The following is a 16,565-nucleotide window of genomic DNA, read 5'->3' as shown; positions in this document are numbered from 1 at the left end:
TGCATCTTCCAAAAGGAGTGTGAATGAATTGAAAGTGGGGTACGTCACAACTCACAACGTCTCAATTATCAACAGTATATATGCTTCCACCATCTAGTAGCCTATTGCTATGATTTTTCGTCTTGTTCTTCTATGAAAAAGCTAATTTGTAATTTTGTACCACGTACTGCCACCGTGGGCACCATATAAAAGAGTCCATATCTTCTCGCATTGTAAAATCATGAACATGATAATGGACATCCTGATTAATGGGTAGGATGGGAGGGTAAGCTCTGAACATAAAGGAAGACATATATATATATATATATTCACTTAAAAACAGTAACATTAATGCATCAATTGGACAAGAACAAATTTCTTGATGAATTTTTATGGAAATTAAAACAGCATGAATCAAGCAGTTTACATTTCAAAGTGGACGGTTTATTAAGAACTTGGAAGGTTAGAATTTCATCATTTGCAGAACTCAATTACCCAGTAATTATAAACACAACACGCCTTATTGATACTAGCAAAGCCAGCTCCCTTGGCCAAAGTTTCAAACTCTTTTTCACTTCGTTCTTTACCTCCTGGATTTTGTGTCATCATACTAACATCTAACTGGCATAGGCTTTTTGCAGCGGAATCAGACTCCGGTGCAACAGGTAAAATTGCATCCACAACGATCAACTTCCCATGTTCTGGCAGTGCTTTGTAACAGTTCTTCAGCAATTTTATGCATTCGTCGTCACTCCAATCATGAAGTATCCACTGCAAGTAAAATCAGTAGTATTTATAACATAAACAGCATACACATCATCATATATGAATGTACTATTTGGCTGCCAAAGGCATTGGATATCATATATTTCAACTTGCCTTCATGAAAATGGTTTCACCACAGGGAACACTGTCAAACATACTTCCTCCAACGTGTTCTACACCTGCGATGCAGCCAATCCATTCTATTAAGGTATTTGAACATGGTAATTACCTATGCAAATAGGAGTATATGTGAAGTATATATTCTCATCAAGACTATACGAATTCCTATGATATGCAGTGTATAGGTACTTGGAAGAGTATGTAAGGTGGTCCTAAAACATTTAAATTGCAAACTAAAATTATACCTGGATATGATGGTGCATGTTCAACAACGTGCGGCAAGTCGAAGTTAATACCCCTAAGGGCAGGATATTTTGAAGTGATTATGCTAAGTGTGGTTCCAAGACCACCACCAACATCTACAACTTCTTTCAGATCTTCAAATCCTCTGTATACTTCAAGTATCTTTTTTACTACTATTGTGGTGTGGTTGAACATTGCTCTATTAAACACTTGATTAAATTTGGGGTCAATCCCTGGGTACTCAAATGCATGCATTCCATGGGCTTTGTTGAATGGAATGCCCCCTTCAAGAACTGCATCTTTCAAGTGGAACCTATGGTGAACCGAGCGAAAAACGTGCAATACAAATCAATTAGACAGGTAATAGGCACGTACAACACGTTTCATCAAGATCTTTTTAGATCATCATTAGGAGACAAATTTGAAGCTGTGTACATACTGTATATATATAGTGCTATTGCATAATCAACTATAGTTTATTAGCGTGTACATACCAACTGTCTATGAAAACCTTGTCCTGAACTAAAAGCATAAATGGAGAAACTGAAACACCATCTTCATTTCGAACGAAATATTTGCAAACTGGTTCCAAACCATATAATCTTTCAACTAGGCCATTGTCGCCGGTGACAAGAGAAGAATTTAGTACAGAATAGCTAGTAAGAAGGCGCAGGATTCGGTCAATCATATTATGGGCATTTGGATTTTGAGTAGGTAATTGATATGCAATACTCTTTGGTGACAACTGTGCACCTGGACCTGCTTTAGCTATGATCTCAAACACATCGAGATCGATTGCCACTCTCATGACCATTGGCAAAGCCGCGGCTCCTGTTAATTGCATGGCAAATGAGAAATCTTCCTCTTCATTGGTAGTCTTGGTTTGGTTTTGGATTGAAACCATGTTGACTATAGGGAAGATCGAGATAATTTGGAGGGCTAGATAACAAGTTCGTTCCAAGTATTTCAGTTATAATGCCCATACTTTTATGGTCCATTCCATGACTACTCCATGTCTCCGTGGATAGAATGATTGGCCATATTAAAGTCACAACTTGTTATAGAATAACAAGGTTAAAGGCTGGTCAATACTCAATAATAACTATGAGATATATAAACATTGAGATCCACGCAATAAACCAGTAGATCCAAAGAAGCATATTTTTAAGCAAGTTGTTTTTCTTTATATTTTTATTTATAATCTAGCATCTCTAAGCAATTAATTAGTTTATGTGTTTCCTGAATTCTTAAGTTCGGTATATCATGTGTTACACACTTACACCGCCAAAAATATTCTAATGGTCTAAACTCTGCAAGAACTACATCTTTCAAGTGGAACCTACAACAACGTTTCGATCAAGAGTTCCCTTAGACGATCATCTTAGGAAATAAATTTGAAAATGGCGGTATACTGTATTGTACGGTGTACTTACCAACTGTCTATGAAGACTTTGTCCTGAACTAAAAGCATAAATGGAGCAACTGCAACACCATCCTCATTCCGAACGAAATATTTGCAAACAGGTTCCAAACCATATAATCTTTCAACCAGGCCATTGTCACCGGTGACAAGAGAAGAATTTAGTACAGAATAGCTAGTCAGAAGGCGCAGGATTCGGTCAATCATATTGTGGGCATTTGGATTTTGAGTAGGTAAATGAGATGCAATACTCTTTGGCGACAACTGTGCGCCTGGACCTGCTTTAGCTATGATCTCAAAAACATCCAGATCAATTGCCACTCTCATGACCATTGGCAAAGCGGCTGCTCCTGTTAATTGCATGGCAAATGAGAAATCTTCCTCTTCGTTGGTAGTTTTCATTTGGTTATTTTGGACTGAAACCATGATGAATTGTAGGGAAGAAGGAATTTAATTGGATGGATAAATAACAACTTGTATCTATGTATGAGCCCCTACTTTAAAAGATAATATTAATTTGGTGAGGCTGCTAACTACTACGTAATTTGAGCACATGCAGAATGACTTAGATATATATAATATATTCACGATTTGTGTTCATAATGTCAACAAAAGCATATGTTTTACGTTTTGGTCATCATGTTTTACACACCAAATTAATCTAATTTAATGATATGTGCTCAGGAGTCAGGAAGAACATTTTCTTCTACAATAACAATTAGCTAGGAAGTTAGAAGAAGAACCCTTCACGTAAGTGCATCTTCATTTTATAAACAACTAGGAAGTTAGGCACCAAGGGTATTGTGCACAGCTAGGTGTTATGATATGAAACAGGACTTGTGTAGTTGTGTCTTTATCACCTAAGTATACAGTCTCATCGCCTTCACATCCCACAAGTTCATCAATAAAAAATGGGTTAACAATTATTACGCTAGGACCCATTTAGTGGGAGAGAAATCCTAATTAGCTCATCTAAGAGGTAATACTCTTAACCCATAAAAAAGTTCATTAGGAATAAGAATGTTTCTAAAATTTTGATCACCCTTCTCATAATCCCATATAGGTTATTTCAATGCAGTTGCATCCAGTTTTCGATTGCTCATTAATTATTATTTGTGGTTAGTTCAATACATCTACATCCAATTTTCAATTTCATGTTAATTGTTCTTTGAGGTCAGTTCAATGCATTTGCATCAAGTTTCTGATTTCCGGTTAATTATTCTGTGAGATTAGTTTAATGTATTTGCATCCAGTTTTCGATTTCTCGTTTATTATTTGATAAGATTGCATTTGCATCTAGTTCCCGATTTCCAGTTAATTATTGTTTGAGGTTAGTTCAATGAATTTGCATCCAATTTCTGATTTCCCGTTAATTATTTCTTGAGGTTAGTTTAATGCATTTGCATCCAATTTATTATTTATGCTTTAAGGTTAGTTCGATGCAATTACATCCGGTTTCTGATTTCTCGTTAACTATTCTTTGAGGTTATTTCAGTGCATATTTGCATTTAGTTTCTGATTTCCCACCAATTATTCTATGAGGTTAGTTCAATGCAGTTACATTTGGTTTTTGATTTTATGTTAATTATTTTTTGAGTTTAGTTCAATGCATTTGCATCCAGTTTTTGGTTTCCTATTAATTATTATTTAAGGTTTGTTTAATGTTTAATGCATACCGTTTACGATTTCCCATTAAATATTTTTCAAGGATTTGCATCTATTTTCTAATTTTCCGTTAGTTGTTCTCTGGCGTTAGTTTAATGCAATTGCATCCAGTTTTCGATTTCTAGTTAATTACTTTTTGAGTTTAGTTTATTGCATTTGCATAAAGTTTTCGATTTCCCGTTAATTACTCTTTGAGCTTAGTTATGTATTTGAATCCAGTTTTCGATTTTCTTTTAATTATCCAATGTGGTGTACGTGTAATACCAACTTCTACTGATCTATCTATAGTGTCCTTCCAAACATGACATAAAAAATAAATTATGTTTGATTTATTATGTTGGATCATCAAAGATTATCTAGTTCCCAATTTCCCATTAATTATTCTTTAAATTATGTATGACTCACTATATGGAATCTGCAAAGATTATCTACGAACGGGTGTTGTTATATTAATTATTCTAAAAAATATTTACAAATATGAAGAACTATTATATATTAATATTATATTTGTCACTCATCCAAATTTCTTATAACGTGAAAACCTCACTCTCTATTAAAAAAAAACTCACATTTGATAAAACTCTTCAATTTCATTTTGTTGTTTAATAATAGAAGTTTAATTGAAGTTTTGTGAGATTGCCTAATAAAGCTAAGTTCATATATATTGAGCTTACTTGAACGAGCAAGAAGTTACCAATCATAATGAAAAGAGATAAGATAAACACAATTTTAAATGCAAAACTATACTTATCGAGACATTCTCACAACATATAATCCAACTATGTTTTGAGGTTAGTTCAATGCATTTGCATCCAGTTTCTGATTTTCCGTTATTTATATTTTGAGGTTAGGTCAATGCAGTTGAATCTAATTTCGATTCCCGTTATTTTTTTTTAGGTTAGTTCAATGCGGTTGCATCTAGTTTCCGATTTCTCGTTAATTATTCTTTACAGTTAGTTCAATACATTTGCATCCAATTTCCAATTCCTTGTTAATTGTTCTTTGAGGTCAGCTCAATGCATTTGCATCCAGTTTCTGATTTTCAGTTAATTATTCTGTGAGATTAGTTTAATGCATTTGCATACAGTTTTTTATTTCTCGCTTATTATTTGATAAGGTTGCATTTGCATCTAGTTTCCGATTTTCTGTTAATTATTGTTTGATATTAATTTAATGAATTTGCATCCAGTTTCCAATTTCTTGTTAATTATTTATTGAGGTTAGTTCAATGCATTTGTATATAGTTTATTTTTTAAGATTAGTTCAGTGCAGTTGCAGGCGGTTTCCGATTTCCCGTTAATTATTCTTTAAGATTAGTTCCACACATTTGCATCATGTTTCCAATTTATAATTAATTTTTCTTTGAGGTTAGTTCAATGCAGTTGCATCCAGTTTTTGATTTCCCATTAATTTAATCTTTGAGGGTTAGTTCAATGCATTTCCATCCAGATCCGATTTCCCGACAATTATTTTTTTATATTAGTTTGATGTATTTGCATCCAAGTTTTGATTTCTCGTTAATTATTATTTGATGTTAGTTTAATGCAGTTGTATCCATATTCCGATTTTTTATTAATTATTTTTTAAGATTAGTTTAATGCTTGCATTTGCATCCAGTTTCCGATTTCCCGTTAATTATTTTTTGAGGTTAGTTCAATGCAGTTACATCAAATTTATATATATATAGTGTTGAAAATTTAAAAATTTAAAAATTTAATTGGAATATGTCGTAATTATTGTGGCTAGAATTGTGATTTTTGGAATCCTTAACTATGAATAAATATTTAAATCTCATTGTGGATGGCGCATCAAATCGAAAAGGTTTTAGGAAAATTATTTTCGGTGGAAACTATTGTTTTTAGCAATTTAGTTTTTTGTCTCATATTTTTTTTTTCGTAATTAGCTATATTGTTTAGGAAAAGTTGGAGACTGTGTGACACTCTAGATGAGATTATTTTTTCATAATTAGTTATAGTGTTTAGGAAAAGTTAGAGACTCTCTAAAACTTTATATGGGATTGTTTTCTTATTTATATCATATTTTTTTATAAATAGTAATAGAGTTTAGAAAAAACTGGAGTTCCTGCGAGTGTTCCAAAAAAATAGATTGGTGAGGGTATAACTATAATATATATCTAAAGAATTGGAATATGTCATAATTATTGTGGCCGTAATTGTGATTTTTTGAATCCTTAACTGAATAAATGTCTAAATCACATAGTGGATGACACATCAAATCGAAAGTGTTTTAGGAAAATCATTTTCGGTGGAAATTATTGTTTTTAGCAATTTAGTTTTTTGTCACCTATTTTTTTTTTCGTAATTAGCTATATTGTTTAGGAAAAGTTGGAGATTCTGTGAAACTCTAGATGAGATTGTTTTTTTCGTAATTAGCTATAGTGTTTAGGAAAAGTTAGAGAGTCTGTGAAACTCTATATGTGATTGTTTTCTTATTTATATCATACTTTTTTATATTTAGTAATAGAGTTTAGGAAAAACTGAAGTCTCTATGAAAGTATAAAGATAAATATGTTAGAAATTAAACCGATTTGGAGAAAACACCACACTAACTTAACATTAACTTAACATGTAGATTGAATCAATAAGAGAGAGAAAGAGATAATTCTTATTTCTTTCAGATAAAACTAAATGGGAGGAGGTTACCTTTATATACAACTAGGTAACCTCCTTTCTAAGATAAGGGATTAATAGGATAGACAGTAAGAATGAGGATGATCATGATAAACATCAAGATAGAAGGTTATCAGGATAAATACCAAGATAGAGGATTATCAGGATAACACATATCAATGGTGGGCATCCATATAAGCCCATGGATTTCATAACACTCCCCCTTGGATGTCCACCATTCTTGTGGAAATTATGGTGGATGCATCTTTTGTAGCATTCTTCTGGATGCTCTATAACTATCCAATGGCGGTTGCCTCATTAAAACCTTTGCTAAGGAAAAAACCAATTGGGAAAAACCAAAGCTAAGGAAAAAGAGTACAACATTACTTAGAATCATTGTGACTTGCTTAATATCGCCTCATTAAAACCTTTACTAGGAAAACCCGGTGGGATAAAACCTAGATAAGGAAAAAGAGTACAAAGCATATGTCCCGGGACACATTCTTCGGATGCTCCCCCCCGCTCAATTACTCCCTCGATAAAGACAAGTCTTAATCTGCTTCTATTACTTGCTCGACCTTAATCCTTCTTCTTCTTAATCGATGAGTGTAAAAGAATTTTTGCTAATGTGTTTTGTCATGTCTCCTTTTATAAATCATTCTTGAATCTGGGCTATACAAGCCGGATTATCCTCATAAATAATGCTAGGAACACACATATAGAAGGCAATTGGCAAGAACTACTTAATATGCCCAATTAATAACCTTAGCCATACACATTCACCCGACTAGCTTCATGAAGAGCTAAAATTTCAGAGTGGTTAGAGAAAGTTGCCACTAAAGTTTGTTTAGTGCAATGCCAACAAATGGCAAAGATTACCACTAAGAAATACATACTGTTTGGGAGTGACCCTTCCGAGGGTCGATATAGATAACCAAATACTGCATAGCCAACTAGATCATAGTCATTAGTGGAACCATAAGAATAAAATAGTTTCATACAAGTTAATTCATAAAAATATCTCAATATGTGTTAGACATCATTCCAAAGTGTCTAAGTGTATGTGCACAATTATATCTTGATAAGAAACTAATAGAAAATGCAATGTATGATCTTGTGCACATATTGTGCTAGATACATAAATGCTTCAATATCACTCAAGTAGAGTGGTTTCAAGACCAAGAACTTCCTCATTGTTCTTCCTTTAGTCTAAATGGATTCTTATCCAAATCCAAGTTTAAGCACAACCATGTGCTTTGTCCATTTCATTTCAAAAATCTATAGTCAGCAGTTTTCTCCAATTCCTTAGGAGTCCCAATCAAGTTTGTACCAACCAAACTTGTTGCTACTATATTGAATCCAACCTCGGATTTTACTATAGGTCCACACCATATTTTTCAAAGAGTTTAATTATGCTTTAATAGCAAATTCCAGATTGGCCAATCTTTCATTTGTCGACAAAATGTACACGTGGTTCATTTATTTTCATCATTGTCCTTTGATGTTCCAATAGCTATACCATAGCTAAATATGTCATCCATGACAAGTGCTTTCCTATCCCACAATTCACCTGAACATGCATGGAATATTGAGATCGATCTCTTTATTTTCAGGTACCTGTGCCTCTCCATGGGCAACCATATATAGGCATTTCAAAAATAATTTGGATATTTGCACATTATTTGTTTATGGAGCTCCAACATTACGGCTATTAATTGGACAAGATGGTTTCTCAGTTCTCCTCTCCTAGGAGCTTTGGATCCTATAGGGTCTACCACGCTTTTAGCGTATAGTAGATTCATTTGCCGCCATGTTTGGACCCCCGGCCCAAATGGAACATCAATTACCGCACATTCATGGTTACTTTTACCATATCATTAAATGCTTAGGCATTTTTCTTTGCAACCGCTTGCAAGTGTATCATTCTCCTTATCTCTTAATGAGACAGAGGACGTGATCCAAGTTGCTTCACGTCGTTCCTTAGAGCAACCATTGCTCTTCTCCCCCTAACGACGGGAATACTATCTCATTAAATTGACAATTATGTAATACAGACTGTCTAAGTGAGCTTCTGGCTTCCAACGTTAGATATGATACACAATGTCTTTCTCATTTATGGGTATAGTCGACCAGACATATATCCATAATACTTTTCTCCATTTATATATCCATACATTTCAACATAAAGCAAAATAAATTTGTAAAGATTGATACTAGTGTATTGTGATAGAATAAATTCAAAATAAGGAAATTCAAAATATTAACGACCATACCAAGGCTAGAGAAATTGATACTAGTGCATTGTGATAGAATAAATTAACGTAATTAGAGAATCACGAATAATAACTAATAATGCCTAATTCCAATTCAAAATAATATTAGGAAAACAATAGTGACCATTACCTAATGAGGAAAAATCAAACTTAAAAACAAAATAACTAAGTTGTCTACTAATAATTAGACAATTAATAATAAAATTTAGATCTTCCGATCTAGTTTGGTAATGGTTTAAACATAGCATCAAATGCTTAATTATCGAGAGGTCGACCATCAACATCCTCGAAGAAATCATTACAATTCAAGGGTGTAATGTCCAATGGTATTCCAAGATCAAATCCTTCCACCACATTTGTCTCCAACTCCATGGCATTAATGTAAGTTCTCAGATTTTTCTACTAGATGTGTCGGTGTACGACAAGTGCGTGACCAATGCCCGTGTTCTCCACATCTATAGCAAGTGCTCTCGGAGTTCGAGGATTTGAGTCCCTTTTATCTGGAGCCGGCACTTGTTCCAATTTCCCTTTTGTTGGTCATTAGTATTCCAATGGTCATTTTTTCTATGACCATTGCCATCTCTATAAGGATGATAACCTCGACCACCTCTCCCAAAAGATTTCTGCCTCTTCCACGCCCTCCCATGTCCTCTACCACTACCATTAGCTCGAAGTCGGGCATTGGCTTCCGGAATGGCCATTGACCCGGTTGGTGCGAGTTGTGGTTCTTGATTAAAAGATTACTATTTTGCTCCGCAACAAGGAGACATGTGATAAGATCAGAATATTTGGAGAATCGTCTCTCTCGATATTGCTGCTGCAGGAGCACATTCGAGGCATGAAAGGTAGAAAGAGTTTTCTCTAACATCTGCTCATCAGTTACATTTTCACCACACAATTTCAACCGAGAAACTATATTAAACAAAGCAGAGTTGTATTCAAAAACTGTTTTATAGTCTTGGAACCTCAGGTTGAGCCATTCATTTTGAGCATTTGGTAGTATGACCATCTTCTGGTGATCATATCTATCCTTCAGGGATTTCCAAAGACCTGCTGGGTCTTCCTCTGTTAGGTGCTCATTCTTTAAGTCGTCATGAATATGATGACGTAGGAATATGAGAGCTGTGGCTTTTTCCTCTGGGCTCATTTCGTTTCCTTCTTTAATAGCATCACCAAGTTTTTTAGATTGTAAATGGATCTTGGCATCCAACTGCCATGATAAATAATTGTCACCTCTAATTGAAAGAGCTTGAAAATCGAGTTTAGTAAGATTTGACATCTTTCAAGTAACTGTAACAGAATAAACAAAATTTAGGCATCAAATTTTTTTCACGTTGGTTCGATATTTGGGCTAGTATTTTGAGTCACATGTATAACAACTATTTATGTGGACTTAAGAACAAAAACAAAATATGTGGGGTTTGTAAAACTGGTTCTGGTTAATTGATTGTGGTTCGGTCTGTAGGGGTTAGACCTGACCCACTTTGAATTATAGGGACCAGCCCCAAACAAAAAAAGTAAAACCGGCCCAAAGAAACAAAATTCTTTTAGCCCAAGCCCAAGAATCTAAACAGATCTAGTAAATCTAAAATAAGACCGGGAGCACCGGATCGTGCTCTCGGTTGTCTCCCTCACCAGCGAATCTGCGTCCACCTCCGACACCACGAGTTCCACCACCGGCACTCTAAAACTAACCGAAAACACTCAGGGGAAAAACCCAACAACTTTAATAATTGATTGGCCATGGTACGTCAAGTAAAAGGCATACATACTGAAAGGGATGAGAGTCTGACAGTAAACAAACACCATTCCAACCTTGTAATTAATTCTGATAATCTTTCAGGCATTATATATCAGAAAATCACGGTACCGACCTATATCAGTTAATAGCACCATCGATAATTTTAGTTTGACGATATTACCAGTGTTTGCTGGTGTGTACTCACAGTCTCACATTCAATTCAAAGAAAAAAATCCCAGATATCACCTCCATAGAGAAAGTTCACTTAATTACAAGACATCTGGAGGTCAATTGAATTCAATAACATGGGAAAACGAGTAACATTTAAATGAGTAAACGCCATATCAGTCAAACATCAAAATTCCGTACTCCAGAGGCAACTTTGACTTGCGTCAAAGGAAAAAAATCCCGCGCAGTCACACACATTGTGCTTTGGTTACTGCTTTGAAAATGTTTGTCGTAGTATCTCTGTCATAGATAGTAGCTACACAGAGAAGAAAGGGACAAATCGCGAGTACGCTATTGCAATCAAGCCGCATGTATATGGTGTGTAGGCACATGGAACAATCGGATTAACGTGCTTTGTACGATAAATATACTAATTATATTCGACAGATACGACAACATAGAATAATCCAACATAGTATATATATTCATGACAGGCTATAAATATCATGTTTCATCACTCGTCACATTGAAATTTACACGTATAAAAAAATATCTACTCAGTTAATCACATACCATTAATCGTAAGTAAATCACATACCTTTAATCCAAAGCTAGAGACTTTCGTGCTGATAACGTGTTAGAAATTAAACCGATTTGGAGAAAACATCACACTAACTTAACATTAACTTAACATGTAGATTGAATCAATAAGAGAGAGAAAGAGATAATTCTTATTTCTTTCAGATAAAACTAAATGGGAGGAGGTTACCTTTATATACAACTAGGTAACCTCCTTTCTAAGATAAGGGATTAATAGGATAGACAGTAAGAATGAGGATGATCATGATAAACATCAAGATAGAAGGTTATCAGGATAAATACCAAGATAGAGGATTATCAGGATAACACATATCAATGGTGGGCATCCATATAAGCCCATGGATTTCATAACAAAATATTTGTTTTCTATTTTATCTCTTACTTTTTCTTAATTAGCCATGACACGTGGACACTCTAGAAACGCTTCCTCAATTGAAGAGGATAGAGCTATAATATATATATAAAGATAAATCCTATTTTGTCTCCTACTTTTTCTTAATTAGCCATGACACGTGGACACTCTAGAAACGCTTTCTCAATTGAAGAGGATAGAACTATATATATATATATATGGGGTGGGATAGAGGCACAGTTAGGGCATCACCAATGCAGGCCTTTAAAACCCAGGGACACGTCAGCATTTTGGAGGGCAATAAGGAGGAGCTAAAACTCTATATCAGGGGTGTTCCAACGGAGAAGATGACTGCTCCTTTATAACATGTAAAACAAGACTGAAAAATCAAAAATGAAGTCAATGTCTTGACTTAAGTGAAGTCATGTGCAAAGTTTTGGGCTTCGTGTTCTTTATAAACATCTCAGTAGAAATGAAGACAAATATCCGGGATGGTTAAATTGGAGGTCCATTTAGAGGTCGATTGGAAACAGCTTTTTTGCTAAAGTCCGTTAAATTTGGAGATAGAGGCCCGTGATTCAGGCCCATTGGTGATGCCCTTATCAGAGCCACATTATGGGCAATGTGAATCCAAACCATTGATCTCAGAGCAAATCCTATGGACATAGTCTACTCTACATTACCAAATCGAAATAAACGAAATTTCGGAAAAACAAAATTTTATAAAACAAAAATCGTGTTTTTCTTCTTCTCTCCAAAATTAGATCGAAAATTTTTCTACCATCTTCTCTCCGAATTCCCAAGATTGAGGAGGTTGATTAAGTCTTTTCAATTTAGCCAGCTACATCCGATTTCGATTTCTTGTTGGTTGTGGTATATTCCTCGAAGTTGTAAACAAGCAATGCTTTTTAAAGAACCAATGGAGATCAAGGAAATTGCTTGTGGGCTTTTCACGATAGGTTTTAAGTACCCTTTTTCCTTTTGGTGATTGAGATGATGGTTAAATTATAATCGCACTTTAGCTGCCAAAGATGTTTGCATTGACTCGTGTTTTAGACAACCTACTCTGCGGGCTTACCCCCAATATATCTCTTTTTAATTGCTTAGTTTCCTTTTGGCCGGAGGTTTCTTAGCTTTTGTTTTGTTTTGTTTTTTTTTCACCTTCGCTCTAAGTTGCGTTGAATATATTGGAAGTGTTGAATTGTATTGTATGCTCATAAAGTTTTATTTTAGTATTTTTCTCCTTTATTTAAATGATATTTGCTATCCGACATTGTTAGAAATTAAGTGGTGTTTCCCCTCTTTCAATTGAGTGTGGATTTTGTATGATAAAGTTGACTTGCAATACAAGATATAATTTTTAGATTCCATATATAAGTGCTTACAGAGTTATAGTTTGATCCTAAATTAGTTTATTTTCCAATGTATTGCCAAGAAAAAACGTGTCCGATGGTGTTCATCTTGTGCTAGGCCTATCAATGTTGTCTGTACTGGAAGCGTGCTATTTTGTTGGAATTCATAGACAAGGTGTGTTGATAAATGAAGCTTACTAGATTCAGTTTGATTTGTAATAGAGCAAGGAGCGACCACCTAGCAAACCATAAGTGAAGCTAAAGGTCATTTCTCAAGTTTTTTGCTTTGCTTGGTAATGGTTACCATCGAGGTGGTCAAAGTCCAAGGTGACAATCTACTTCACTACACAATTGAGACAAATATCATCCGAGTATTCACAATCCAGCCCTTGTCGGTCTCACTCTCAAAACAACCGGATACCACCATTTTACTTTACATGCTTAGGGACCCAACACAAAACCAAGGCTTTCCAACTTCAACTCCACTTCATCTCCTCCAATCACTATGCTTCTTTTCTTCTCGTGTTGCAATGTTTTGACAAACTCAAGTTTGAAATTTTCCTCGCACGATTTCCTTCTTCATTTGTAATATATGGGGGATTCAAAGCAAGCTTGGTTTTGTGTGGGACAGGCTTTTAAAAGCCGTAAAGGCGGCATGGAGTAGACTGGAGTGTATATATATGTGTTTAAAACAAATGTATGAAAAATTCTATTAATAAAATTCGCTCAGAGGCCATTTTAGCATGGGCCGCACTCTGCCTCTGGACATGTGGTTCTACGCCCTATTGTATACAATATACTGGTCATGAAAAGCATCAAGATTTCATTCTTTTTGGGAACTTCATTGAAATTTCCACAAGTTCTCTTATAAAGAGTTGCTAATGCCTTTCTCGCCACATAAGAATGAAGTTTGTGTCGGGTTGTTCTTCTTTCTCTGGCGACCGATGTCAGTCCCTAGTCGAATCGACAATTTATCAACTTCCAGTTTAAATAATGCCTTGATTTCCAAGATTCCTTCCAAGATCCGACCGGATCTTAATCTTCCAAGACCAATATTTAGCATTGGTTTGTTTGTCGATACACTACTCACTACGAAAGCACCCTAAAAATGCAATCTTGTGATACGATGATGCTTTTGGTCTAAAGATCTCAACAATTCATCACTTTTACTTCTACTTGTCTTTTGGTTTCACTCTTTTATTTCCACTTTTGATTGGGTTCATGATCATATTACCCGGTGATGTTTTAGAATATTACGATCGATCAAACTCGCCTCAGCTGGTTCCTTCAATATTCCAAATTGTCTTGAGGGTATGTAAACTCACCCAGTGGTTCCTCCTACATTGTATGAAAAGTGCTCATGGGTTATAGGTCAATCTTATTTTGTTCTTCTATATTACTATATGTGTTATTACTTCCCCGATCTATTTTATATTTTTTCTTAGTTATATGTTTCTAGTGTTGCTTACCTTATTCCAATCAATTCAGTTTAACTTACTTTGGAGTTCAATCTCTCCTACTTTCGTGTACCAAATCTGCTGAGTTGTCAAGAGAAGAAGAATAAGACAACACCTCGGTCGAAAGAATATATTTTTCGGGATGCTTTCATTTGTCGTCGCAAGAAATAAACCAATTAAGCATGTTAAATCTCTTGATAATTTAGTGAAATAATTGAATTGTAGACTGTGTAGGGTTTGATTGCAATCACTAGTGATAATGAAGGTTTCAAAATTTCATTTGATTGTGCTCTCTCACTATGATTACTTCTAAGTAAATCTGATTGTCAATTTTAGGTTTAAGAATTTAAACCGTAATCAGCCGCTTTTTATTTTTTCGCAAGGCCACTTCAACAGATATTGTTCCTCACGCGAGAGCCCCGACCGCATTGACCATGTTCTGCCAATTTCACGTGGTGGAGAATGGGAATGGGAAAATCTGGTAAAAACCTCATATGTTGCATTTTGAGTAAACTCTTTTGATGGTAGATTTCTAAATGTAAAAGTTTCTTTGCTCTCGTGTGGGTTTCATGGCTTAGTTTCTCAACTTGTTTCAACCTAAGTAAAACATCAAGAACTTTCCTACAGGTTGAAACACTACTTTAATCTTCATTTGTGACTATGATTTCTAAATCACACAAGATGTATGCTGTAATGATGTAAACAAAGCAAGCATGTCAAGTAGATTTCTGTTTCATTACTTGTTCAAGAGTATGTGGGAGGAAGCATGCAAGTGCTTTTTAATGTCCACGCCAAGAGGGATTCTTCACACTCTTACTTTGTTTACATTTTGCTTTTACGCTCTTAACATTTTCCAAAGAACCTTTCTTTCTATACATTTGTGTATCCTTGTAGATCACAGCATGTGCAAAATGCAATTCAAGAAAAGGTCGAAAAACTTTGGAGGAAGCAAATATGAAGCTAATTCAGGTTCGAAGGTAGTTTCCATCTTGATCTTTGTTTACCCATATTGTCTAATGGGAATGGATTACGTTGTTGGTCCCGATAAGAACTAGGTTAATAGTTGTTAATCTTGCAGGCCCCAAAGGACTCGCATTTCGTTTGCATTACCAATCGGCCGGCGCAGCTTTAAAGACCCGAGAAAAAAGAAAAGGTTTGCCTAACGAGTGGCGCCAAGACCTAGGGATACCGCCCTCAAAAAAAGTCATAACATCAATGGCTATGTGATGATCCTCAGTACATATCAATAGTATCTTTGAAATTGTCTTGTCAACCCTTTCTCACTAAGGTCATGACCAAAAGAATACCTTGTAACCTAGTGTACGATAAATCATTTATGTTTACAACAAGTATTTCAATTTAATTGAAAAATCAATCGCCTTTGTCAAAAGTTGTAATTGGATCTCTTGCACTTTCTTGATAATGAAATGCTTGTATTTCTGCAAAGGTTATTATAGAGGTTAACAATTCAAAATACAACTTGAAAAATACGACACAATGATTCAAATATAGATGGGATTAAAGAATTCATTAGAATTACCTTGAAGTAGGGAGGTTTCCGAATCCTCTTAAAACGACACTCGATTCTAACATCACCACGACAAAATCCCAGTTAGACCATGTAACAACAAAAAAATTTGTGTGCTTAATTCCCTTGTCTTCCAACCACTTATCATGCATCAAGAAAGCTTCACTAAGAGGAACGCCTCTTTCTACTTGGCACCACACGCAGTCGTTCACGGGATTATTATTAGCATTACTGACCGATGCATCAATAGTATGGTTCAATTATCGAATGAG

At 35.0% G+C, this 16,565-nt stretch overlaps 2 protein-coding genes across 3 annotated transcripts; both read right to left on the bottom strand.

Moving 5' to 3' along the window:
• Window positions 1–339: 339 nt before the first annotated feature.
• On the bottom strand, window positions 340–3,030 carry LOC147508237 (caffeic acid 3-O-methyltransferase-like). 2 transcript variants are annotated; one of them, XM_086600794.1, is made up of 5 exons: window positions 2,541–2,680; window positions 1,602–2,446; window positions 1,110–1,420; window positions 859–923; window positions 340–750 (listed from the first exon to the last, which is right to left on the bottom strand). In XM_086600794.1, exons 2-5 carry the CDS (start codon window positions 2,009–2,011, stop codon window positions 454–456), a joined length of 1,083 nt encoding a protein of 360 aa, XP_086456920.1. In that variant the 5' UTR covers window positions 2,012–2,446; window positions 2,541–2,680; the 3' UTR covers window positions 340–453. The 2 variants fall into 2 exon arrangements, with proteins under 2 accessions (XP_086456920.1, XP_086456919.1); XM_086600793.1 differs by lacking the exon at window positions 1,602–2,446 and having other exon boundaries at window positions 2,541–3,030.
• A 6,561-nt stretch (window positions 3,031–9,591) lies between these two features.
• LOC147508236 (uncharacterized) lies at window positions 9,592–11,640 on the bottom strand. The gene has a single exon (XM_086596994.1). It carries the CDS (start codon window positions 10,372–10,374, stop codon window positions 9,592–9,594), a length of 783 nt encoding a protein of 260 aa, XP_086453120.1. The 5' UTR covers window positions 10,375–11,640.
• Window positions 11,641–16,565: the final 4,925 nt, after the last annotated feature.

Source organism: Coptis chinensis, chromosome 3, assembly GCF_015680905.1.
Source record: "Coptis chinensis isolate HL-2020 chromosome 3, ASM1568090v1, whole genome shotgun sequence".
NCBI lineage: Eukaryota > Viridiplantae > Streptophyta > Magnoliopsida > Ranunculales > Ranunculaceae > Coptis > Coptis chinensis.
Note: the sequence above shows the minus strand (reverse complement) of the source record. Positions and strands in the feature narration are given on the sequence as shown.